Source organism: Symphodus melops (genome assembly GCF_947650265.1).
Source record: "Symphodus melops genome assembly, chromosome: 9".
NCBI lineage: Eukaryota > Metazoa > Chordata > Actinopteri > Labriformes > Labridae > Symphodus > Symphodus melops.
Genome location: NC_136699.1, coordinates 12,132,474 through 12,156,367, shown reverse-complemented (window position 1 = coordinate 12,156,367; position 23,894 = coordinate 12,132,474). Strand labels below are relative to the sequence as shown.

At 42.4% G+C, this 23,894-nt stretch overlaps 6 protein-coding genes across 24 annotated transcripts in view; 1 reads left to right on the top strand and 5 right to left on the bottom strand.

The window, feature by feature from the left end:
- Window positions 1-23,894, top strand: part of LOC306829052 (uncharacterized protein) — a gene marked incomplete at its 5' end in the record, with an annotated part of 184,839 nt that overhangs the window by 7,379 nt on the left and 153,566 nt on the right. For 3 of the 9 annotated variants that reach the window (XM_079351881.1, XM_079351883.1, XM_079351882.1), the window contains one exon: window positions 12,704-12,792. The exons of 4 other annotated variants lie outside the window; for them this stretch is intronic. In XM_079351881.1, coding sequence (XP_079208007.1) covers window positions 12,704-12,792 — 89 coding nt within the window. Of the gene's footprint in view, window positions 1-9,153; window positions 9,226-12,703; window positions 12,793-23,894 lie in introns of those variants that run through there. 2 more of the 9 variants (XR_013779825.1, XR_013779829.1) reach the window with 1 other exon arrangement.
- LOC306828996 (protocadherin alpha-C2-like) overlaps window positions 1-23,894 on the bottom strand; it is a 167,112-nt gene that overhangs the window by 35,216 nt on the left and 108,002 nt on the right. The window contains exons 1-2 of one of the 11 annotated variants that reach the window (XM_079351771.1): window positions 18,944-20,330; window positions 10,180-12,204 (exon numbers count right to left, since the gene is read on the bottom strand). The exons of 8 other annotated variants lie outside the window; for them this stretch is intronic. In XM_079351771.1, the coding sequence (XP_079207897.1) occupies window positions 10,180-12,204; window positions 18,944-19,315 (2,397 nt within the window). In that variant the 5' untranslated portion in view covers window positions 19,316-20,330. Of the gene's footprint in view, window positions 1-10,179; window positions 12,566-16,927; window positions 20,332-23,894 lie in introns of those variants that run through there. 2 more of the 11 variants (XM_079351775.1, XM_079351779.1) reach the window with 2 other exon arrangements.
- Window positions 54-6,382, bottom strand: LOC306829381 (uncharacterized protein). The gene is made up of 2 exons (XM_079352423.1): window positions 3,207-6,382; window positions 54-2,656 (listed from the first exon to the last, which is right to left on the bottom strand). The coding sequence occupies exons 1-2, from the start codon at window positions 5,693-5,695 to the stop codon at window positions 82-84; spliced, it is 5,064 nt and encodes a 1,687-aa protein (XP_079208549.1). The 5' UTR covers window positions 5,696-6,382; the 3' UTR covers window positions 54-81.
- Window positions 6,459-9,147, bottom strand: LOC306829025 (protocadherin alpha-2-like). Its single transcript, XM_079351843.1, has one exon. It carries the CDS (start codon window positions 8,988-8,990, stop codon window positions 6,585-6,587), a length of 2,406 nt encoding a protein of 801 aa, XP_079207969.1. The 5' UTR covers window positions 8,991-9,147; the 3' UTR covers window positions 6,459-6,584.
- LOC306829043 (protocadherin alpha-2-like) lies at window positions 13,384-15,884 on the bottom strand. The gene has a single exon (XM_079351862.1). It carries the CDS (start codon window positions 15,790-15,792, stop codon window positions 13,726-13,728), a length of 2,067 nt encoding a protein of 688 aa, XP_079207988.1. The 5' UTR covers window positions 15,793-15,884; the 3' UTR covers window positions 13,384-13,725.
- Window positions 20,666-23,758, bottom strand: LOC306829380 (protocadherin alpha-3-like; the record flags this gene model as incomplete). The annotated part of the gene is made up of 1 exon (XM_079352422.1): window positions 20,666-23,758. The coding sequence occupies exon 1, from the start codon at window positions 23,144-23,146 to the stop codon at window positions 20,666-20,668; it is 2,481 nt and encodes an 826-aa protein (XP_079208548.1). The 5' UTR covers window positions 23,147-23,758.

The window sequence follows — 23,894 nt, the reverse complement described above, 5'->3', positions numbered from 1 at the left end:
CGACTCACTAGTTGCATTATATATATTTTTACATATGGCTCCAAGGGTGAACCAGAAACAATATTGACCTTAAGGACATCTTTATATAACGCTGCGACAGCAATCCATACACAATAGTATGCATAACGAGAGTCCGAAATAACTGAAAAAGTACACGTATTTTAAACTAATGACTGCACACATCTTTTCCACATGTACAATACTCCATAAAATATGCAACAAACAACTCACCTTTTCCTTATTAGGTAAAGTCTGAGTTCTGGTAAAAGTGTCTCCTCCATTAATACTGATGAGTTCACCATCTACAGGTGGAAACGGTGCGGGGAAAACCACTACGTCACTCTTGAGTGTGTCTGAGCTGAAACACACGTCATACTGCTGAGTAGATTTGGAGTAAGACCAGCTCCCGTCAGGGTGGGTGGTGATCATCGGGGCTCCATACCTGCTGAAACTGCCGTCTGTCCTGTGACATTTGACAGCTATTAAAGTGATGAGGCTGAGCAGGAAGATGGCTGACACCGACACAATGGCGATGAGCAGGTACAGGTTCAAATCAGAGAAGCTCTCCTCCTTTATGGTCACATGTCTGAACTGAGTCTGGATGTCAGCTGCGCTTTCAACCACCACCACATCAATAGACACAGTAGCTGACAGGGAGGGTTCTCCGAGATCAGAGACCAGCACCACCAAGGGGTGAGTTTTCAGGTCATTGTCACTCATTCTCCTCTTAGTCCGGATCTCTCCGGTGCTGGTTCCGATCCGGAAGAGGTTGTTTCCTTTGGGCTCAGAGAGGTGATAAGAGAGCAGCGCGTTGTATCCAGAGTCTGCGTCTACAGCCCTGATCTTTGCCACAAAGTATCCCGCTTCAGCAGAATAGGGGATGCTCTCACTGTTGACGGAGCCGTGCTCAGAATAGGGCGCAAGAATAGTTGGATTATTGTCATTCTCATCCAGGATCAAAACGTTGACAGTCACGTTGCTGCTGAGCGGAGGAACACCAGAGTCTGTGGCCTGAACTTTAAACTGAAACGTTTTTAACTCCTCATAGTTAAAAGACTGCAGGCTGACTATATCTCCTGTCTCTGAGTTGATGTTTATAACAGAACTTATTGGTGTACTTTTTGAAGTGCCCTCTAGTGTTGAATATGTTACTTTAGCATTTTCTCCTACATCAGGATCACTTGCTGTTATTGCAAAGACTGTGGCTCCCACCGCACTGTTCTCTCTCACATAGACATTAATCACAGGCTCTGAGAATAGAGGGGCATTGTCATTTACATCAGAAATGTGAACGGGAATAACACTTGTGCTTGAGAGGGGAGGTGTGCCTTCATCATTGGCTATGATGGTGACATTGTATTGTGAAACACTCTCTCTGTCAAGAGGTCCATCCACTGTTAATGAATAATAATTTTTGTAGTTGGGCTTTAGTTTGAAAGGCACCAGCCCAAGTATGTTAGCACTTGTGAGCCCATTTTTACCCCCATCATCATCTGTTACAGTCACTAAAGCCACGACTGTGCCGACCTCTGCGTCCTCTTTAACTGGACTCAAAAGAGAGGTGATAATGATTTCAGGTATGTTATCATTAATATCAGTCACTTGCACTAACACTTTACCATGCACGCTTCGAGAAGGCGTGCCTTTATCCCGAGCTTGCACACGGATATCATATGCTGTATTTTCCTCATAGTCAACTTTCCCTGTTACTGTTATGTCCCCCGTGTCTGGGTTTATGGAGAACAGCGTTCCTGGATTAAAATTCCCTCTCTCAATGAATGAATATTCAATCTCACTATTTATTCCTTCATCTAGATCTGTAGCACTAACGATTAAAATGGATGTCTGAGGAGGAGCGTTTTCTGTGACCTGAGCCTTATAAAGAGGCTGACTAAACACTGGAGCATTGTCGTTTGTGTCCATAACATTTACAACTATTTGTAACGTCCCTGACCGGGCAGGTTTTCCTCCGTCCAGAGCTGTTAATGTAAGGTGGATAACGGACTGTTTCTCCCTGTCTAATGATTTCCGTAGCACTAGTTCAGCAGACTCACTGTGCTCTCCGCCGCTTTGTACATCCAGTGAGAAATAATCATTCGGGCTCAGCTTGTAGCTTTTTACCGAGTTAGTGCCCGTGTCTGCATCGTTTGCCACTGGGAGGAGATACCTCTCTCCCGGAAAAGAAGATTCATATATATTGAACGTCTTTTCCTTTTCTCGAAAGGACGGTGCATTATCATTAATATCAATAATGTTTACCTCTATGCGATGAAGATGCATTGGGTTGCTCAGAATGGCTTCTATATTCAGAGAACATGTCGCTGTATTTGGACAAAGCTCCTCACGATCGATCCTGTCATTAACATACAACGCACCCGTTTTCAAATCCACATCAAAATATTTCTTTGAAATTCCGGATACCACTCGTAGATCCCGTTTTTCCAATTCGAGAGCATTCATTTGTAATTCCTTAGCGAGATTTCCCACGACCGTCCCTTTGTCCACCTCCTCGGAAACGGAGAACGAGAGCTGCGCCGTGGAGCCATCACACAAACAAAGCCACGTCAATACGTGTATCCAAACCGTGACTGTTAGTCCTCCACGTCCCATAGCCATCACAGAATGAAAGATAGAATCACGTTTGACCATGTCCACACTTTAAGTGAATAAAAGCAACTCTCCCTCTTTCTTGCGATCGTCTGCGTATGTCTTTACAAGAGCTACTAGACTGATGATGCTTTGCGCGGATAGGAGGAGTCCAAGGGGAGGAAGGCTACACAGATATTGTGGTCTCCAGCGACACCAGCTGTTTCTTTAGTGTTACTGTATAAACACATACACGTTGCATCTTATCAAAAAAGGGCACGTAAATTTGTCCAGGAGTTTATTTCAGCCAAAGAACAACTCCTTTGTGATTTCTTTTTTAACTGCTTCACCTCGAAAATGGTGGTACTCTTATATGATTCCAATCGAAATAATATTCAGGCAAGGCAGCGTTTGATCATGCAACAAACCACAACTGAGTTCAGCACCATGGACAGCGTCCCCACAGGTCAGTATCAATGAATCGTCTTTTTAAGATTATATTGTCCAGCGACTCACTAGTTGCATTATATATATTTTTACATATGGCTCCAAGGGTGAACCAGAAACAATATTGACCTTAAGGACATCTTTATATAACGCTGCGACAGCAATCCATACACAATAGTATGCATAACGAGAGTCCGAAATAACTGAAAAAGTACACGTATTTTAAACAAATGACTGCACACATCTTTTCCACATGTACAGTACTCCATAAAATATGCAACAAACAACTCACCTTTTCCTTATTAGGTAAAGTCTGAGTTCTGGTAAAAGTGTCTCCTCCATTAATACTGATGAGTTCACCATCTACAGGTGGAAACGGGGCGGGGAAAACCACAACGTCACTCTTGAGTGTGTCTGAGCTGAAACACACGTCATACTGCTGAGTAGATTTGGAGTAAGACCAGCTCCCGTCAGGGTGGGTGGTGATCATTGGGGCTCCGTACCTGCTGAAACTGCCGTCTGTCCTGTGACATTTGACAGCTATTAAAGTGATGAGGCTGAGCAGGAAGATGGCTGACACCGACACAATGGCGATGAGCAGATACAGGTTCAAATCAGAGAAGCTCTCCTCCTTTATGGTCACATGTCTGAACTGAGTCTGGATGTCGGCTGCGCTTTCAACCACCACCACATCAATAGACACAGTAGCTGACAGGGAGGGTTCTCCGAGATCAGAGACCAGCACCACCAAGGGGTGAGTTTTCAGGTCATTGTCACTCATTCTCCTCTTTGTCCGGATCTCTCCGGTACTGGTTCCGATCCGGAAGAGGTTGTTTCCTTTGGGCTCAGAGAGGTGATAAGAGAGCAGCGCGTTGTATCCAGAGTCTGCGTCTACAGCCCTGATCTTTGCCACAAAGTATCCCGCTTCAGCAGAATAGGGGATGCTCTCACTGTTGACGGAGCCGTGCTCAGAATAGGGCGCCAGAATAGTTGGATTATTGTCATTCTCATCCAGGATCAAAACGTTGACTGTCACGTTGCTGCTGAGCGGAGGAACACCAGAGTCTGTGGCCTGAACTTTAAACTGAAACGTTTTTAACTCCTCATAGTTAAAAGACTGCAGGCTGACTATATCTCCTGTCACTGAGTTGATATTTACAACAGAAGTTATTGGAATGCTTTTTGAATCAATCGCTAATGAATACATTACGTTAGCATTTTCGTTTATATCAGGATCGATTGCAGTGATCGTATAGATAGGAATTCCAACTGGACCGTTTTCTTTGACATATATGTTAATCACAGGTTCAGCAAAGCGAGGCGGGTTATCATTGACATCAGAGACATGGACAGGAATGACGCTGGTACAGGAAAGAGGTGGGGTCCCCTCATCAACAGCCGTAATCGTCACATTGTAAAAAGAGCACCCTTCTCTATCCAGAGGTCCGTCTACAACTAAGGAGTAATAATTCTTATAATTGGAATTCAGCTTAAATGGTGCAGAACCTGTAAGTTTACACTGAGTCTGACCGTTTTTTCCTCCATCTTTATCTGTCACTGTCACCAAAGCGACAACGCTGCCAATTTCAGCATCCTCTCTGACGGGATTCATCAGTGACGTCACGATAATTTCTGGGGTATTGTCGTTCACATCGACCACTTCCACCAGCAGCTTTCCATTTGCTCTACGAGGTGAGCTACCGTGGTCTGTTGCCTGTACGTGAATCTCATAGGCTGCCTGTGCTTCGTAATCTAAATTTCCCTTCACAGTGATCTCCCCATTTTCTGCATTTATTAAAAACACATCTGCAGGATTAAAGTTGCCACGCTTGACAAAGGAGTAAGTGAGCCTCCCGTTGTCACCTTCGTCTAAATCTGTGGCACTTAGTTCTATTACTGCCGATCCAGCTGGCGCGTTTTCATTAACCCGTGCTTTGTAAAGTGTTTTGCTAAATGACGGAGTGTTATCATTTGCATCAAGAACGTTTACATTAATATTTAAGCTTCCGGTTTTAGCAGGCTTTCCTCCATCCACAGCTGTAAGTTTAAGTTTAATAACAGCTTGTTTTTCACGATCCAGTGCCTTTAATAACACTAATTCAGCAGACACACTTTGCTCCCCACCACTCTGCACATCCAGGGAGAAATATTCATTTGGACTAAGCCGGTAAGTCTTAACTGAATTGCTTCCTGTATCTGCATCGAGAGCTAATGGGAGCAAGAAGTGCTCGCCCGTAGGAGACAATTCAGATATGTTAAGTGAATATGAATTTTCTACGAAGGTCGGCGCGTTGTCGTTTAAATCAACAATAACCACCTCGATGCGGTGGAGAACCATAGGATCACTCAGTATGGCTTCAAAGTTGAGTGTGCATTTGATCGCGCTCGCACAAAGCTCCTCGCGATCTATTCGCTCATTCACCAAAAGATCCCCCGTTTTAAGATTTGCCTCAAAATATCTCTTACTGTATCCAGACACGATATTTAGACTCCTTGTCTGCAGGTCTCGGACATTCACATTTAAATTCATTGCGAGATTTCCGACCACGGTCCCTTTGTCCGCCTCCTCGGAAACAGAGTAGGATATCTGCGCAGCCGCCCAGTCACATATAAACACGATGAGGATCCAAAAAATGATTCCATAATTCCGACCACTGCCCATCGCTGCTTCCAAAGAAACTGGGTATACACCAAATAGAAATCATCCATAAAACGCAATCAGATCAGCCAGTGTTTGATATCCCACACACTCCAGTTCTCTCCGTCTTAACGCCATACGTCTTCCCCTCACAAAGCACTCGCAGTCTGCTGACGATTCACACGTAGGAGGAGACTGAAACGGCCACCTCACAAAAACATGTGGTCGTCAGCGACCCCACGCGTAAAAACTTAGAAATAAAAATAAAACATAAAAAAACATGGAATATCCCATCCTTTACATAGCCCAACAGTTGTTATTGAGTTTTACGTATGTATATAACACACCATAAAATCTCACTCAGCCACCTTGGGATGAAGATGTACGCAATTGAAAAGCTTGATTACTTACAATGAGTCATGAAGTCTACAAATAAATGCAACACAAGAATAGAAATACAGGACTTAAACAACACAAAATAAAAACGCATGGGTCAAGTTCCTCATAAAAACCAGTTTACAACCAATGGTAAACAGTGTCATCACGGTCTTTTGTTTACTGCTCAAAGAAGTAGTTAACCAATTGCCACCTCACAAAAAGGCACAATTTTTGAAAATTACAAAAAACTAATAAGTACAGGAAGCACGATATAAATACTGTTAAGAATTAAAAACGAAGCAGGTACCAATATGATTTCAGGACCAAGGACAGCACTAATATAAATAAGTGTTTGATATGTTTAAATGCAACACTAATTTAAATGTTATTCTTTATATAATTATGTCTGAGTCTGATTAATTACTACTTGTTATTAAAATAATTTCATTTTTTAATGTTAGAAAAACACTACAAGACAACAAAGAACATGTAGTTTTGAGATAAAGAAAAAAAGGGTTTTTTTCATTCTTTGAAATTAAGTGAAAGGATGCAGACAACTCACCTTTTCCTTATTAGGTAAAGTCTGAGTTCTGGTAAAAGTGTCTCCTCCATTAATACTGATGAGTTCACCATCTACAGGTGGAAATGGTGCGGGGAAAACCACTACGTCACTCTTGAGTGTGTCTGAGCTGAAACACACGTCATACTGCTGAGTAGATTTGGAGTAAGACCAGCTCCCGTCAGGGTGGGTTGTGATCATTGGGGCTCCGTACCTGCTGAAACTGCCGTCTGTCCTGTGACATTTGACAGCTATTAAAGTGATGAGGCTGAGCAGGAAGATGGCTGACACCGACACAATGGCGATGAGCAGGTACAGGTTCAAATCAGAGAAGCTCTCCTCCTTTATGGTCACATGTCTGAACTGAGTCTGGATGTCGGCTGCGCTTTCAACCACCACCACATCAATAGACACAGTAGCTGACAGGGAGGGTTCTCCGAGATCAGAGACCAGCACCACCAAGGGGTGAGTTTTCAGGTCATTGTCACTCATTCTCCTCTTAGTCCGGATCTCTCCGGTGCTGGTTCCGATCCGGAAGAGGTTGTTTCCTTTGGGCTCAGAGAGGTGATAAGAGAGCAGCGCGTTGTATCCAGAGTCTGCGTCTACAGCCCTGATCTTTGCCACAAAGTAACCTGCTTCAGCAGAATAGGGGATGCTCTCACTGTTGACGGAGCCGTGCTCAGAATAGGGCGCCAGAATAGTTGGATTATTGTCATTCTCGTCCAGGATCAAAACGTTGACAGTCACGTTGCTGCTGAGCGGAGGAACACCAGAGTCTGTGGCCTGAACTTTAAACTGAAACGTTGTTAACTCCTCATAGTTAAAAGACTGCAGACTGACTATATCTCCTGTCTCTGAGTTGATGTTTACGATAGAGGTTATAGGAACAGATCTTGGAGAACTTTCCAATAATTTATAAGTCAATTTTGCGTTATTGTCTAAATCAGGATCAAAAGCACTTATGGTATAAATAACTGAGCCAGTAGGACCGTTTTCTTTGACATAAACATTGACCACTGGCTCCATGAAACGAGGCGCATTATCATTCACGTCAGAAACGTGAACAGTAATGACCCTCTCACTGGACAGAGGAGGACTCCCTTCATCTGTGGCTGTAATGGTGACGTTGTAAAGGGAGGTGTTTTCTCTGTCCAGGGGTCCATCTACCACTAATGAATAATCGTTTTTGTAGTTGGACTTGAGTTTGAAGGGAACCGAGCCCAGCACCTTACAGTTAGTCACACCGTTGTTTCCTCCATCTTTATCACTCACTGTAACCAAAGCAACGATGGTCCCTAACTCTGCGTCTTCTTTTACAGGCGTCATGAGTGACGTCACAGATATTTCAGGGGCATTGTCATTCACATCAATTATCTCTATCAGCAGTTTAGCATGTGCACTTCGGGGAGTGGAGCCTTGATCCTTGGCTTGAACTCTAACCTCATAAGCAGGTGTTTCTTCATAATCTAATGTTCCCCTCACTGTTATTTCTCCTGTTTCTGTATTAAGATCAAATATGTCCGTTGGATCAATATTTCCTCGTTTGATCAATGAATAAAGTATTTGACTGTGTATCCCCTCATCTAAATCTGTAGCATTTAACTTGATGACTACTGTACCACTTGCAGAGTTTTCGGGCACTCTCACTTTATAAAGCGATTTGCTAAATGTTGGTATATTATCATTGGCATCTATAACAATTACATGTATCTGTAGTGACCCCGATCTAGCTGGTTTCCCTCCATCTACAGCAGTCAGAATAAGTTTAATAACAGCCTGTTTCTCTCGGTCTAAAGCTTTCTGCAGCACTAACTCAGCAGACACACCGTGTTCTCCTCCGCTCTGCACATCGAGCGAGAAATGTTCATTTTGGCTCAGCTTGTAGCTCTTCACTGAGTTGCTGCCGATGTCTGCATCAACTGCAACTGGGAGAAGATACCGTTCACCCGTCAACGATGACTCGGAAATATTTAATGAATATGTTCTTTCAATAAAAGCAGGCGAATTGTCGTTGATGTCTAAAACATTAATCTCTATGCGGTGTGCAGTCATTGGATCGTTTAAAACGGCTTGTATTTTTAATGAGCATTTTACCACATTGGGACAAAGCTCCTCTCTGTCTATCCTGTCTTCAACAAAAAGGTTCCCAGTCCGCAAATTGACGTCAAAGTATTTCTTACTGTAACTCGACACAATACGTAGATCCCTGGTCTCTAGTTCCTGTACATTGATGTTTAAATCCTTGGCAATATTTCCCACCACGGTGCCTTTGTTCACCTCCTCGGAAATCGAGTAAGACAACTGCGAAGCAGAGCAGTCACAAAGACAAAGCAGCACAACAATGCGAGTCCACAAGTATTCCGATCGTCCTCGAATATTCATTGTTGCCGCCACATTAGAAATGAGCACAAACCGTCATTTATCCTTAGTCTAGATAGTTCCGTCCAAATGAACAATATTCTGGGAAAGCTCCGGCCCTTCTCGCTACAGCGGCTTCCGCGAGTGTACTAAAGGCCGATGACGATTTATTTTTGTTCTCATACAGAGAGGTGGAGTTAAGGACGAACCGCTACCCTGACTTCTACGGTCTCCTGCGACATCATGTGGTGAATAAAGAGTAAGAAAAGCAGCAGAGCATCCCACACAATCAAAAAAGGTGTACATTTTAAATAACAACATAAATGATAAGATTAATCATGTTTATGTATGTAGAGCATAAATTAAGGGGAATTTTAATAATTTTAGTCATTGCATGATCGATTGTGTAATATAAAAACAACCAGAATTAAAATGAAGTAGACTTTCTTTCTCTGGTGTCTTCTTTAAATTCCCAGTAGTGTAATTATTATTTTTTTACTTGAGAAACTAGTAGGATTCACAAGAATGGTTCAAAATCACACATTTGAACACTATAGTCAAACACCACTGACAGCCATTTTCACTTGAGGCAAATTCAGAAACACATGCCAATTGAAAGATCACAGCAACAAGACACCATCTTTATACAACAAAGTATTTCACTAAGCACTAACATGTCCATTATGTCAGTTTAGGTTCTTCACGACATGGCATTTCAAAAAATGCTTTCTAAATCTATGAAATCTGTAGATTTTGTAAGAAAGTGGCAGAAATACCCAGTTCAGCACCATGGATAGCTCTTCACAAATACTTAGATTCAAATGTGTCCTATCGCCCAGAATGCCATGTAACTATCAAAAATAAAATAAAGTATTGTATTATGATAAAGGCAACTTAAGTAAGACTACATAGTGTTACACATTTAAAAAGCGATGAATTAGTGATAGTGTATAAAACACAGATCCTCAACTATTCCCAGTCTTTTTTTGTTCTAGGTTAAAGTTGTTCCTCTTCCTGTGTCCACAGGGTTCCTGCAATGTAAGCCACTGATAATGTTTTGTTTTTTAATTTAATTTCTTTATAGCAGTTCTTCATTGGTACCTGTGTTTACATTGATTATCTTAAATCTCGAGTCATGCTTGAAGTCTTGAGACTTATTAGTTTTTACAACAGCAAAGTAAGGAGTTGCAAGAATTCATCTGAAGTGGCCTACCTTCTCTTTGTTGGGTAAAGTCTGAGTTCTGGTAAAAGTGTCTCCTCCGTTAATACTGATGAGTTCACCATCTACAGGTGGAAACGGTGCGGGGAAAACCACTACGTCACTCTTGAGTGTGTCTGAGCTGAAACACACGTCATACTGCTGAGTAGATTTGGAGTAAGACCAGCTCCCGTCAGGGTGGGTTGTGATCATTGGGGCTCCGTACCTGCTGAAACTGCCGTCTGTCCTGTGACATTTGACAGCTATTAAAGTGATGAGGCTGAGCAGGAAGATGGCTGACACCGACACAATGGCGATGAGCAGGTACAGGTTCAAATCAGAGAAGCTCTCCTCCTTTATGGTCACATGTCTGAACTGAGTCTGGATGTCGGCTGCGCTTTCAACCACCACCACATCAATAGACACAGTAGCTGACAGGGAGGGTTCTCCGAGATCAGAGACCAGCACCACCAAGGGGTGAGTTTTCAGGTCATTGTCACTCATTCTCCTCTTAGTCCGGATCTCTCCGGTGCTGGTTCCGATCCGGAAGAGGTTGTTTCCTTTGGGCTCAGAGAGGTGATAAGAGAGCAGCGCGTTGTATCCAGAGTCTGCGTCTACAGCCCTGATCTTTGCCACAAAGTATCCCGCTTCAGCAGAATAGGGGATGCTCTCACTGTTGACGGAGCCGTGCTCAGAATAGGGCGCCAGAATAGTTGGATTATTGTCATTCTCATCCAGGATCAAAACGTTGACGGTCACGTTGCTGCTGAGCGGAGGAACACCAGAGTCTGTGGCCTGAACTTTAAACTGAAACGTTGTTAACTCCTCATAGTTAAAAGACTGCAGGCTGACTATATCTCCTGTCTCTGAGTTGATGTTTACGATAGAGGTTATAGGAACAGATCTTGGAGAACTTTCCAATAATTTATAAGTCAGTTTTGCGTTGTTGTCCAAATCAGGATCAAAAGCACTTATGGTATAAATAACTGAGCCAGTAGGACCGTTTTCTTTGACATAAACATTGACCACTGGCTCCAGGAAACGAGGCGCATTATCATTAACGTCAGAAACGTGAACAGTAATGACCCTCTCACTGGACAGAGGAGGACTCCCTTCATCTGTGGCTGTAATGGTGACGTTGTAAAGAGAGGTGTTTTCTCTGTCCAGGGGTCCATCTACCACTAAGGAATAATCGTTTTTGTAGTTGGACTTGAGTTTGAAGGGAACCGAGCCCAGAACCTTACAGTTAGTCACACCGTTGTTTCCTCCATCTTTATCACTCACTGTAACCAAAGCAACGATGGTCCCTAACTCTGCGTCTTCTTTTACAGGCGTCATGAGTGACGTCACAGATATTTCAGGGGCATTGTCATTCACATCGATTATCTCTATCAGCAGTTTGGCATGTGCACTTCGGGGAGTGGAGCCTTGATCCTTGGCTTGAACTCTAACCTCATAAGCAGGTGTTTCTTCATAATCTAATGTTCCCTTCACTGTTATTTCCCCTGTTTCTGGATTTATATCAAAAGTGCTTGATCTATCTGTATTTCCTCTTTTTATCAAGGAATACACAAGTTTACCATTCATTCCCTCGTCTAAGTCTGTAGCATTTAACATCATGACCACGGTCCCACGTGCCGCGTTTTCCTGCACTCTCACTTTATAAAGCGATTTGCTAAATGTTGGTATGTTATCATTGACATCCAAAACATTTACATGTATCTGTAATGACCCTGATCTAGCAGGTCTTCCTCCATCTACAGCGGTCAATAGGAGTGTGAGCACCGCCTGTTTCTCTCGGTCTAAAGCTTTCTGCAGCACTAACTCAGCAGACACACCGTGTTCTCCTCCGCTCTGCACATCGAGCGAGAAATGTTCATTTTGGCTCAGCTTGTAGCTCTTCACTGAGTTGCTGCCGATGTCTGCATCGTCTGCTATTGGGAGAAGATACCGTTCACCCGTCAACGATGACTCGGAAATATTTAATGAATATGTTCTTTCAATAAAAGAAGGCGAATTGTCGTTGATGTCTAAAACATTAACCTCTATGCGGTGTGCAGTCATTGGATCGTTTAAAACGGCTTGTATTTTTAATGAGCATTTTACCACATTGGGACAAAGCTCCTCTCTGTCTATCCTGTCTTCAACAAAAAGGTTCCCAGTCCGCAAATTGACGTCAAAGTATTTCTTACTGTAACTCGACACAATACGTAGATCCCTGGTCTCTAGTTCTGGTACATTGATGTTTAAATCCTTGGCAATATTCCCCACCACGGTGCCTTTGTTCACCTCCTCGGAAATCGAGTAAGACAACTGCGAAGCAGAGCAGTCACAAAGACAAAGCAGCACAACAATGCGAGTCCACAAGTATTCCGATCGTCCTCGAATATTCATTGTTGCCGCCACATTAGAAATGAGCACAAACCGTCATTTATCCTTAGTCTAGATAGTTCCGTCCAAATGAACAATATTCTGGGAAAGCTCTGGCCCTTCTCGCTACAGCGGCTTCCGCGAGTGTACTAAAGGCCGATGACGATTTATGTTTTTCTCATACAGAGAGGTGGAGTTAAGGACGAACCGCTACCCTGACTTCTACGGTCTCCTGCGACATCATGTGGTGAATAAAGAGTAAGAAAAGCAGCAGAGCATCCCGCACAATCAAAAAAGGTGTACATTTTAAAATCCAACATAACTGATCAGATTAATCATGTTTATGTATGTAGAATATGAATTAAGGGGAATTTTAATAATTTTAGTCATTGCATGATCGATTGTGTAATATAAAAACAACCAGAATTCAAATAAAGTAGACGTTCTTTCTGTAGTGTCATCTTTAAATTCCCAGTAGTGTAATTATTATTTTTTTACTTGAGAAACTAGTAGGATTCACAAGAATGGTTAAAAAAAAACACATTTGAACACTATAGTCAAACACCACTGACAGCCATTTTCACTAGAGGCAAATTCAGAAACACATGCCAATTGAAAGATCACAGCAAAAAGACACCATCTTTATACAACAAAGTATTTCACTAAGCACTAACATGTCCATTATGTCAGTTTAGGTTCTTCACGACATGGCATTTCAAAAAATGCTTTCTAAATCTATGAAATCTGTAGATTTTGTAAGAAAGTGGCAGAAATACCCAGTTCAGCACCATGGATAGCTCTTCACAAATACTTAGATTCAAATGTGTCCTATCGCCCAAAATACCATGTAACTATCAAAAATAAAATCAAGTATTGTATAATGATACAGACAACTTAAGTAATACTACATAGTGTTACCCATTTAAAAAGGGATGAATTAGTGATATTGTATAAAACACAGATCCTCAACTATTCCCAGTCTGTTTTTTGTTCTAGGTTAAAGTTGTTCCTCTTCCTGTGTCCACAGGGTTCCTGCAATGTAAGCCACTGATAATGTGGTTTTTTAAAATTTCTTTATAGCAGTTCTTCATAGGTACTTGTGTTTATATTGATTATCTTAAATCTCGAGTCATGCTTGAAGTCTTGAGACTTATTAGTTTTTACAACAGCAAAGTAAGGAGTTGCAAGAATTCATCTGAAGTGGCCTACCTTCTCTTTGTTGGGTAAAGTCTGAGTTCTGGTAAAAGTGTCTCCTCCGTTAATACTGATAAGTTCACCATCTACAGGTGGAAACGGTGCGGGGAAAACCACTACGTCACTCTTGAGTGTGTCTGAGCTGAAACACACGTCATACTGCTGAGTAGATTTGGAGTAAGACCAGCTCCCGTCAGGGTGGGTGGTGATCATTGGGGCTCCGTACCTGCTGAAACTGCTGTCTGTCCTGTGACATTTGACAGCTATTAAAGTGATGAGGCTGAGCAGGAAGATGGCTGACACCGACACAATGGCGATGAGCAGATACAGGTTCAAATCAGAGAAGCTCTCCTCCTTTATGGTCACATGTCTGAACTGAGTCTGGATTTCAGCTGCGCTTTCAACCACCACCACATCAATAGACACAGTAGCTGACAGGGAGGGTTCTCCGAGATCAGAGACCAGCACCACCAAGGGGTGAGTTTTCAGGTCATTGTCACTCATTCTCCTCTTAGTCCGGATCTCTCCGGTGCTGGTTCCAATCCGGAAGAGGTTGTTTCCTTTGGGCTCAGAGAGGTGATAAGAGAGCAGCGCGTTGTATCCAGAGTCTGCGTCTACAGCCCTGATCTTTGCCACAAAGTATCCCGCTTCAGCAGAATAGGGGATGCTCTCACTGTTGACTGAGCCGTGCTCAGAATAGGGCGCCAGAATAGTTGGATTATTGTCATTCTCATCCAGGATCAAAACGTTGACAGTCACGTTGCTGCTGAGCGGAGGAACACCAGAGTCTGTGGCCTGAACTTTAAACTGAAACGTGTTTAACTCCTCATAGTTAAAAGACTGCAGGCTGACTATATCTCCTGTCTCTGAGTTGATGTTTACGATAGAGGTTATAGGAACAGATCTTGGAGAACGTTCCAATAATTTATAAGTCAGTTTTGCGTTATTGTCCAAATCAGGATCAAAAGCACTTATGGTATAAATAACTGAGCCAGTAGGACCGTTTTCTTTGACATAAACATTGACCACTGGCTCCATGAAACGAGGCGCATTATCATTAACGTCAGAAACGTGAACAGTAATGACCCTGACACTGGACAGAGGAGGACTCCCTTCATCTGTGGCTGTAATGGTGACGTTGTAAAGAGAGGTGTTTTCTCTGTCCAGGGGTCCATCTACCACTAATGAATAATCGTTTTTGTAGTTGGACTTGAGTTTGAAGGGAACCGAGCCCAGCACCTTACAGTTAGTCACACCGTTGTTTCCTCCATCTTTATCACTCACTGTAACCAAAGCAACGATGGTCCCTAACTCTGCGTCTTCTTTTACTGGCGTCATGAGTGACGTCACCGATATTTCAGGGGCATTGTCATTCACATCGATTATCTCTATCAGCAGTTTAGCATGTGCACTTCGGGGAGAGGTCCCTTGATCCTTTGCTTGAACTCTAACCTCATAAGCAGGTGTTTCTTCATAATCTAATGTTCCCCTCACTGTTATTTCTCCTGTTTCTGAATTAAGATCAAATATTTCAGTGGGATCAATATTTCCTCGTTTGACTAATGAATACAAGATCTTACTGTTCATTCCCTCGTCCAAGTCTGTTGCATTCATTTTGATTATTATTGCTCCGTATTGGGTATTTTCCTGCACACGGACTTTATACAATGATTTAGCGAAAATTGGTGAATTATCATTCGAATCTATAATATTTATGTTTATCTGCAATGTACCCGATCTAGCAGGTTTCCCTCCATCTACAGCAGTCAGAATAAGTTTAATAACAGCCTGTTTCTCTCGGTCTAAAGCTTTCTGAAGCACTAACTCAGCAGACACACCGTGTTCTCCTCCGCTCTGCACATCGAGCGAGAAATATTCATTTTGGCTCAGCTTGTAGCTTTTCACTGAGTTGATGCCGATGTCTGCGTCTTCTGCTACTGGGAGAAGATACCGTTCACCCGGTGACATAGATTCTGAGATGTTTAACGAATACGACTGTTCAATAAAGTCTGGTGCGTTATCATTGGTGTCTAAAACTGTTATCTCAATTCGGTGTACACTCATGGGATTGCTTAAAACAGCTTGTATTCTTAATGAGCATTGAGCCGTGTTCGGACAAAGCTCTTCTCTGTCTATTCTGTCGTCAACAATAAGGTTCCCGGTCCGCAAATTCACATCAATATATGTCTTACTGTAACTCGAAACAACACGTAGATCTCTCGTCTCTATATCGGGTAAATTCAGGTTAAGATCCTTTGCAATATTCCCCACCACGGTGCCTTTGTTCACTTCCTCAGATATGGTGTACGATAGCTGAGAAGCAGAGCAGTCACAGAGAAACAGCAGCGCAACGATGTGAATCCAAGCATATTCCTCATTCCCCATCTTTGTATCAGAAACACTGTATCCCGCTCGTCATGTACTTCCAGTCAATGGAAAGATCCGACATAAACACGATTTCCCAACCTCGGCAACAGCGTCCGTCCTCCTCACAATACAAGCCGAGAGTCTGAATACAGGGAGGGCCGATGTCGGCTTTACGTTTTCCGTGCAGGGAGGAGTTTTACACATATTGTTCTAAACATAGCTGCGGTCTCCAGCGACATCATGTGGTGGATCACAGACAACTCTGTCTTCATGTTTTCACTGTTACAGCCAGAAATTTGCAGTAAATTCAATCGTACATCTAATATAAATATAATGTAAATTGTATCGATTAATTATTAGTGTGTCGTAGTTATTTTTTCCAACATGATTATCTCTTAACCCCCTTACATTCAAAGTGAAATATTTGACAACCTAACGTCAGAGTGCTCACAAAATCCAAAGGCTGTGTTGACTAATTTCAGCACCAAGGAGAGCGCTGGCTCGAACCCTCATACAGAAAAAGTACTGATACGATGCCAATGACTGACTCTATTACAATATCCAGTATATGCAATACACACACTATGGAAATAGTCCTCTGTGTTCGAGTTGTGAGAACGTTTGTAGCCAACGCCCATCACTGATGGTAATTTTTATAAGGTAACACATGTGCTCACTGAACAACAAGGTTAGCGTTGGCGCCAAAATACAACCAATGTGATGTTACTGACGTTTTTCATTGTTTTCCCTTATTCTTGAGTACAGCATAAAACATCTTACATAAAAATGAAGGTTATTGTGAACTCAAAGCCATGAAATAATCAGCACGTACCTTTTCCTTATTAGGTAAAGTCTGAGTTCTGGTAAAAGTGTCTCCTCCGTTAATACTGATGAGTTCACCATCTACAGGTGGAAACGGTGCGGGGAAAACCACTACGTCACTCTTGAGTGTGTCTGAGCTGAAACACACGTCATACTGCTGAGTAGATTTGGAGTAAGACCAGCTCCCGTCAGGGTGGGTGGTGATCATCGGGGCTCCGTACCTGCTGAAACTGCCGTCTGTCCTGTGACATTTGACAGCTATTAAAGTGATGAGGCTGAGCAGGAAGATGGCTGACACCGACACAATGGCGATGAGCAGATACAGGTTCAAATCAGAGAAGCTCTCCTCCTTTATGGTCACATGTCTGAACTGAGTCTGTATGTCAGCTGCGCTTTCAACCACCACCACATCAATAGACACAGTAGCTGACAGGGAGGGTTCTCCGTTATCAGAAACCAGTACCACCAAGGGGTGAGTTTTCAGGTCATTGTCACTCATTCTCCTCTTAGTCCGGATCTCTCCGGTGCTGGTTCCGATCCGGAAGAGGTTGTTTCCTTTGGGCTCAGAGAGGTGATAAGAGAGCAGCGCGTTGTATCCAGAGTCTGCGTCTACAGCCCTGATCTTTGCCACAAAGTATCCCGCTTCAGCAGAATAGGGGATGCTCTCACTGTTGACGGAGCCGTGCTCAGAATAGGGCGCCAGAATAGTTGGATTATTGTCATTCTCATCCAGGATCAAAACGTTGACAGTCACGTTGCTGCTGAGCGGAGGAACACCAGAGTCTGTGGCCTGAACTTTAAACTGGAACGTTTTTAACTCCTCATAGTTAAAAGACTGCAGACTGACTATATCACCTGTCTCCGAGTTTATATTAATCATTGTCGAGAGTGGAAGTGAGTTGCTGTTTTGTACAAATGAAAAGCTCACCTGACCATTTTGACTGATGTCAGCATCAGTTGCTGTAACTGTTTTTATGACTTCTCCTACTGGACTGTTTTCTTTTACAAAGACATTGATAATGCTTTCTGTGAATAGAGGTGTGTTATCATTGACATCTGAGATGTGAATATTAATAACGCTCGTGCTTGAGAGAGGTGGGCGGCCCTCATCTGTAGCAGTGACGCTGATATTATACTGAGATGTTCTCTCTCTGTCAAGGGGGCCGTCCACCACCAGAGAATAATAATTCTTATAATTTGACTCTAACTTAAATGGGACATCATTGGAGATTCTACAGTTGACCATCCCATTTTTCCCTCCGTCTTTGTCAAACACTGAAACAAGTGCAATGGCGGTGCCAATGGAGGCGTCTTCTTTCACTGTGTTTAATAATGATGTAACTGTGATTTCAGGGGCATTGTCATTAACGTCTATAACTTCAATCAATAATTTAGCATTTGAAGTGAGAGGAGAAGAAGCTCCATCACTGGCCTGTACTCTAATCTCAAAAGCGTTATTCTCTTCAAAGTCGATATTCTTTTTGTTTGTTACTGTTCCCGTTTTTTCATCAATGAGAAACAAATCATTTTGCTTACCCTGGTCGATTTCAATGAGCGAATATGAGACTTCCGCGTTCAGGCCTGAATCTAAATCAGTAGCGTTAAGGGTTAATATGGATGTTCCAATCTTGGCGTTTTCGTAAACACTGGCCTTGTACAGTGTCTGGCTAAAAACTGGAGGATTGTCGTTAACATCTAAAACGTTGATTAATATATTCGTACCTCCAGATTTCGCAGGAGTTCCTCCATCAATGGCTGTCAACGTGAGTCGAATCACAGACTGTTTTTCTCTGTCTAAAGCTTTCTGAAGCAATAATTCGGGCGTCCCACTTTCCCCCCGCTGTACAGCAAGAGAGAAGTATTCATTCTGACTCAGCTTGTAGGTATTTACTGTATTTTTACTCACGTCTGCATCGTGAGCTCGTTTCAATAACAATTTTGCTCCGGCTGCTGTACTCTCTGTTATGTTAATAACCTGCGACGTGCTTCGGAATAACGGGGAGTTATCATTTACATCAAGGACTACAATTTCCATTCGGTACAGTTTTAGTGGGTCATTGATAACTGCTTCTACTGTTAGAGAACATTTTGGTTCGTCTCCGCAGAGTTCCTCTCGATCTATTCTTTCATTCACATACAGGACACCAGTCTTTAGATTTATCTCGAAGTATTTAGTCTTTGATCCAGCAACGATCTGAAACATGCGGGACTCCAAATCCTGCACATTGATGTTCAGGTCTTTGGCGATGTTTCCAACAACAGTTCCCAGGTTTACCTCCTCTGAGACGGAGTAAGAGAGCTGCCCAGACACCGAGTCCCAGCAACAATCCAGCAGCACGACCAAGAGATATATCCACACAGACCTCCTTCTGCTCGGAAAATACATCATTCCACTCATTGAGAAAAGGACGTAGCATCCACGACTGAGCACGTTTCAACAACCAAAAGGTACTGACCACAGAATAAACAGTCCAACGAAATATTTTGACATTTTCTCAACCGAGAAAGACGACTGTTCTTTGTCGCTCTACTTCTCTTTGTAACAAAGCCCATCGACACATCATCCGCTGAATCTGGGAGGAGCCTTAAGCTTTCAAAATCAGTCTAAATGTGATGGTCTGCAGCGTCCCCACGTGGACATGTGTCGTAGCTACAGCTAACAAAATAACAGGCATAGTTATCGTTCTAATTTTCCTTAAACATACACCAATATGTGAATCTAAATATGGAAAACTGTGGAATTTTGTTAAAGGAAGTTAGAAAGCAATATATACAGTACATAATTACATTTGAAAGACCAACTTGGTTTTGGATTTTCTCTGTTCAGATTCTTTCATTCTACAAAGTTTAGCAAGTTGATTTCAGCACCACGGAGAGCGAACAACACGAATGTGACTCAGAAGGGAACTACTACAAAATGATATCATTGGATTATCTTGCACTTTAGACTAAACTGTAAACAGTGGCAGTGGTTCCTATGAAGGTGTAATTTCACATAAGGAGTATAGAACCTATAATTTGCCAGCCAAAGATTGCTCTTAAATCTAAAGTATTAAACGTATTTCATATTGTTCAAAGGTTATAAAACAAATATGCCTAAATGTAGTTGACAATAACTTTTCCCTTGAGCAACTATTTGTTCTAAGTTATTTCCAAGGAGATGATATCAAGTTAAGCAATGTGTTCAGCACCACGGATAGCGACAAACAATAAATATCCACTGCCAAAAATGAGCGAATAGTAACTGCTAATACAGATCTACATTAAAGCCAGTTTTCACCATTCTACAACAAACTCAAGATTCAGTCCTTAACAGAAAGGAGAGCTCTTACTGATCACTACAGAACTCTTTACATCAACATTTTGAAAAGAAGTATATCGTATAATGTATGTTTACATTTGACAATTCATTCATTTATTTTTTTAAATTAACTAGTGGAATTATAGGAAACATTTTGCTGCAAGAAATGGTTGCCTTTTTCATTTAATGGCCTTCTCAAATTGTTTTCTTGTACTTCTGTTTACTATTGTATGAATGTTTATATTCCACATATGATTACATATTATTTTACTTAAATATAAACCAGTGTTAAATTTAAAAATAAAACAGTAGAATCTAATTTGTTATTCTTTTGACAGTACCCAGCCAAGCCTTGAGCTCTGACAGGTCCATTATAGTTCAAGCACCATGGACAGTGCTTTTGCTGGCAATATACAGAGACAAACTTTCAAATATACCACGTAGACCTCAACCATGCAGAAGACTTTGTGTTGGCAACACGTTGCATCTTTGTTTATGTCTTACCTTCTCTTTGTTGGGTAAAGTCTGAGTTCTGGTAAAAGTGTCTCCTCCGTTAATACTGATGAGTTCACCATCTACAGGTGGAAACGGGGCGGGGAAAACCACTACGTCACTCTTGAGTGTGTCTGAGCTGAAACACACGTCATACTGCTGAGTAGATTTGGAGTAAGACCAGCTCCCGTCAGGGTGGGTGGTGATCATTGGGGCTCCGTACCTGCTGAAACTGCCGTCTGTCTTGTGACATTTGACAGCTATTAAAGTGATGAGGCTGAGCAGGAAGATGGCTGACACCGACACAATGGCGATGAGCAGGTACAGGTTCAAATCAGAGAAGCTCTCCTCCTTTATGGTCACATGTCTGAACTGAGTCTGGATGTCAGCTGCGCTTTCAACCACCACCACATCAATAGATACAGTAGCTGACAGGGAGGGTTCTCCGTTATCAGAGACCAGCACCACCAAGGGGTGAGTTTTCAGGTCATTGTCACTCATTCTCCTCTTAGTCCGGATCTCTCCGGTGCTGGTTCCGATCCGGAAGAGGTTGTTTCCTTTGGGCTCAGAGAGGTGATAAGAGAGCAGCGCGTTGTATCCAGAGTCTGCGTCTACAGCCCTGATCTTTGCCACAAAGTATCCCGCTTCAGCAGAGTAGGGGATGCTCTCACTGTTGACGGAGCCGTGCTCAGAATAGGGCGCCAGAATAGTTGGATTATTGTCATTCTCATCCAGGATCAAAACGTTGACAGTCACGTTGCTGCTGAGCGGAGGAACACCAGAGTCTGTGGCCTGAACTTTAAACTGAAACGTTTTTAACTGCTCATAGTTAAAAGACTGCAGACTGACTATATCTCCTGTCTCTGGGTTGATGTTTATCATTGTCGAGAGTGGTAGTGAGTTACTGTTACTGTCTAAAAGTGAGTAAGTCAACTGGCCGTTGTTGTTGAAGTCAGCATCAATCGCAGCAACTGTTTTAATCACTGCTCCTACTTTACCATTTTCTTTTACATAAATGTTTATCACAGGTTCTGGGAAATGCGGTGCATTGTCGTTTACATCAGAAATGTAGATAGTAATAACACTTGTGTTTGAAAGAGAAGGTGTGCCGTCATCAGTAGCAGAAATCGTTATATTGTACTGAGGAGTCACCTCTCGGTCTAGATGTCCATCAACCATCAGAGAATAATAGTTTCTGTAATTTTTTTCTAATTTGAATGGGACTGTATTCAAAATCTCACATTTCACTTCACCATTTTTGCCACTGTCTTTGTCCAGAACAGATACAAGTGCAACAGCTGTACCTAAAGCGGCGTCCTCGTTCACTGCTTTAAGCAGTGACGTCACAGTGATTTCAGGAGTGTTGTCGTTTACATCAAGGACTTCAACCAGCACTTTACTATGAGCAGACAAAGGAGGCTGGGCTTTGTCTCTAGCCTCAGCTCTGATCTCGAACGCTTTTCTTTCCTCATAGTCGATTTTGCCTTTCACTGAAATGATCCCCGTGTCTGGATCAATTCTGAAAATATCAAGGATATGATCCTGATCTTTACTTCGAAGAGAGTATACTATTTCACTGTTTGTACCTTCATCAGCATCCGTCGCATTTAAGGTAAATATTGCTGTACCAATCGGGATATTTTCAAACGTCTGAACCTTATAAAGAGTACGACTGAACACGGGTGCGTTGTCATTAATATCTAATACATTTATTTTAATTTCTGATGTACCTGAATTGGATGGTGTTCCTCCGTCTACAGCAGTCAATATGAGCTGCATATGTGATTTTGTCTCGCGGTCGAGGGCTTTTTGCAGAACTAACTCTGGAGATATACTCTCCTCTCTCTTGTGTGTCGCAAGGCTGAAGTACTCGTTTGGACTAAGCTTGTACGCACTGACACCATTTTTACCCACGTCAGCATCAGTCGCCTCCGATAACGCGAACCTAAACCCCGGCAGAGTATTCTCTGCAATGTCTAACATTTGTGAATGTGTGCTAAACGACGGAGAATGGTCATTCACATCTTTTATTTCTATTTCAAGTCGGTAAAGCTTTAACGGATTATTTATCACAGCTTCCACAATAACGGTGCACTTGGGCTCCTCTGAGCAAAGCTCTTCTCGGTCTATTCTCTCATTGACATAAAGGAACCCGGTCTTAAGATTTACTTCAAAGTATTTCCTCTTAGATCCTGTGACAACCTGAAACATTCGGGACTCCAAATCCTGCAAATTTAAGCTTAGGTCCTTGGCGATGTTTCCGACACTAGTCCCGGGGTTTACCTCTTCCAAGACGGTGTAGGAGAGCTGCCCAGACGCCGCTTCCCAGAAACAACCCGAAAGCAACAACAGACATGTAACAGTAGATCTCCTGCTCCTTGAAAAATGCATAATTCCACCGTAAAAGGACAAAGAATACATCCACAGCGAGTTCATACCATAAAATTGAGAGGTCTGATAAATTTTTAGTCCGAACTATTAGGATTGTGTTATTTCTCACGGCGAAGTCTCCATTATGCCACCCCTTCTTTCGCACCCTCTTTGTGATAAAAAAAAGAAGAAAATCCACAGTCTGTCTTCAACTCGAGGAGGAGCCTCTTCATTTCTGTGCTACGGTCTACAGCGTCACTGTGCGGTAACTTGAACGAACTGCACACGTTGTAAACCACCAACTACAAAACTTTCTCTCAGAAACGCTGGCAACACTTCGGTACAAAAGGCAATGTCAGTTTTCCACAAGGATTCCTCCGTGCCTCCTATTTTTTAAAACCAGCAATGTGGGTTCAAAGTCACGAAGTTAGAGAATGAAATCAATTGCAAAAATAACTCGTTATTGCCGATGTAAAAATCGAGTGAGGGTCAAAGAATAGCTTCGGTTTACATGGTCACAAACACACCTCAGAAATACGTTAAACACGTACCTCTTGATATGTTTTTTGCGGGAAGTTTCTCGAAATTAAGAATCATATACTCCAACAAATATAGTGCAACATTAATCATGAACTCAAGCGACACATTGGCAACTTGCCTTCAGCACCACAGATAGCGACATTCAAGTGCAAGTGAGTCGTAGCAACTAAATAGATGACTTTGTGAAAACAACTTTAGAGAATACACATTGACCATAAATTAAGTATGGTGTAAAAAGTTGTTTGTGTTGTTCTAAACCCCCTTCATTAAGCTT

What these genes read in the sequence shown, in the direction of transcription:
- LOC306829381 (XM_079352423.1), bottom strand. Translation starts at nt 5,695, where the DNA reads ATGGGCAGTGGTCGGAATTATGGAATCATTTTTTGGATCCTCATCGTG. An exon ending in CTCTCGTTATGCATACTATT is followed by an intron (nt 2,657 to 3,206) that starts GTGTATGGATTG and finishes ATTCACTTAAAG; the next exon opens with TGTGGACATGGTCAAACGTG.
- LOC306829043 (XM_079351862.1), bottom strand. Translation starts at nt 15,792, where the DNA reads ATGAGTGTACACCGAATTGAGATAACAGTTTTAGACACCAATGATAAC.
- LOC306829025 (XM_079351843.1), bottom strand. Translation starts at nt 8,990, where the DNA reads ATGAATATTCGAGGACGATCGGAATACTTGTGGACTCGCATTGTTGTG.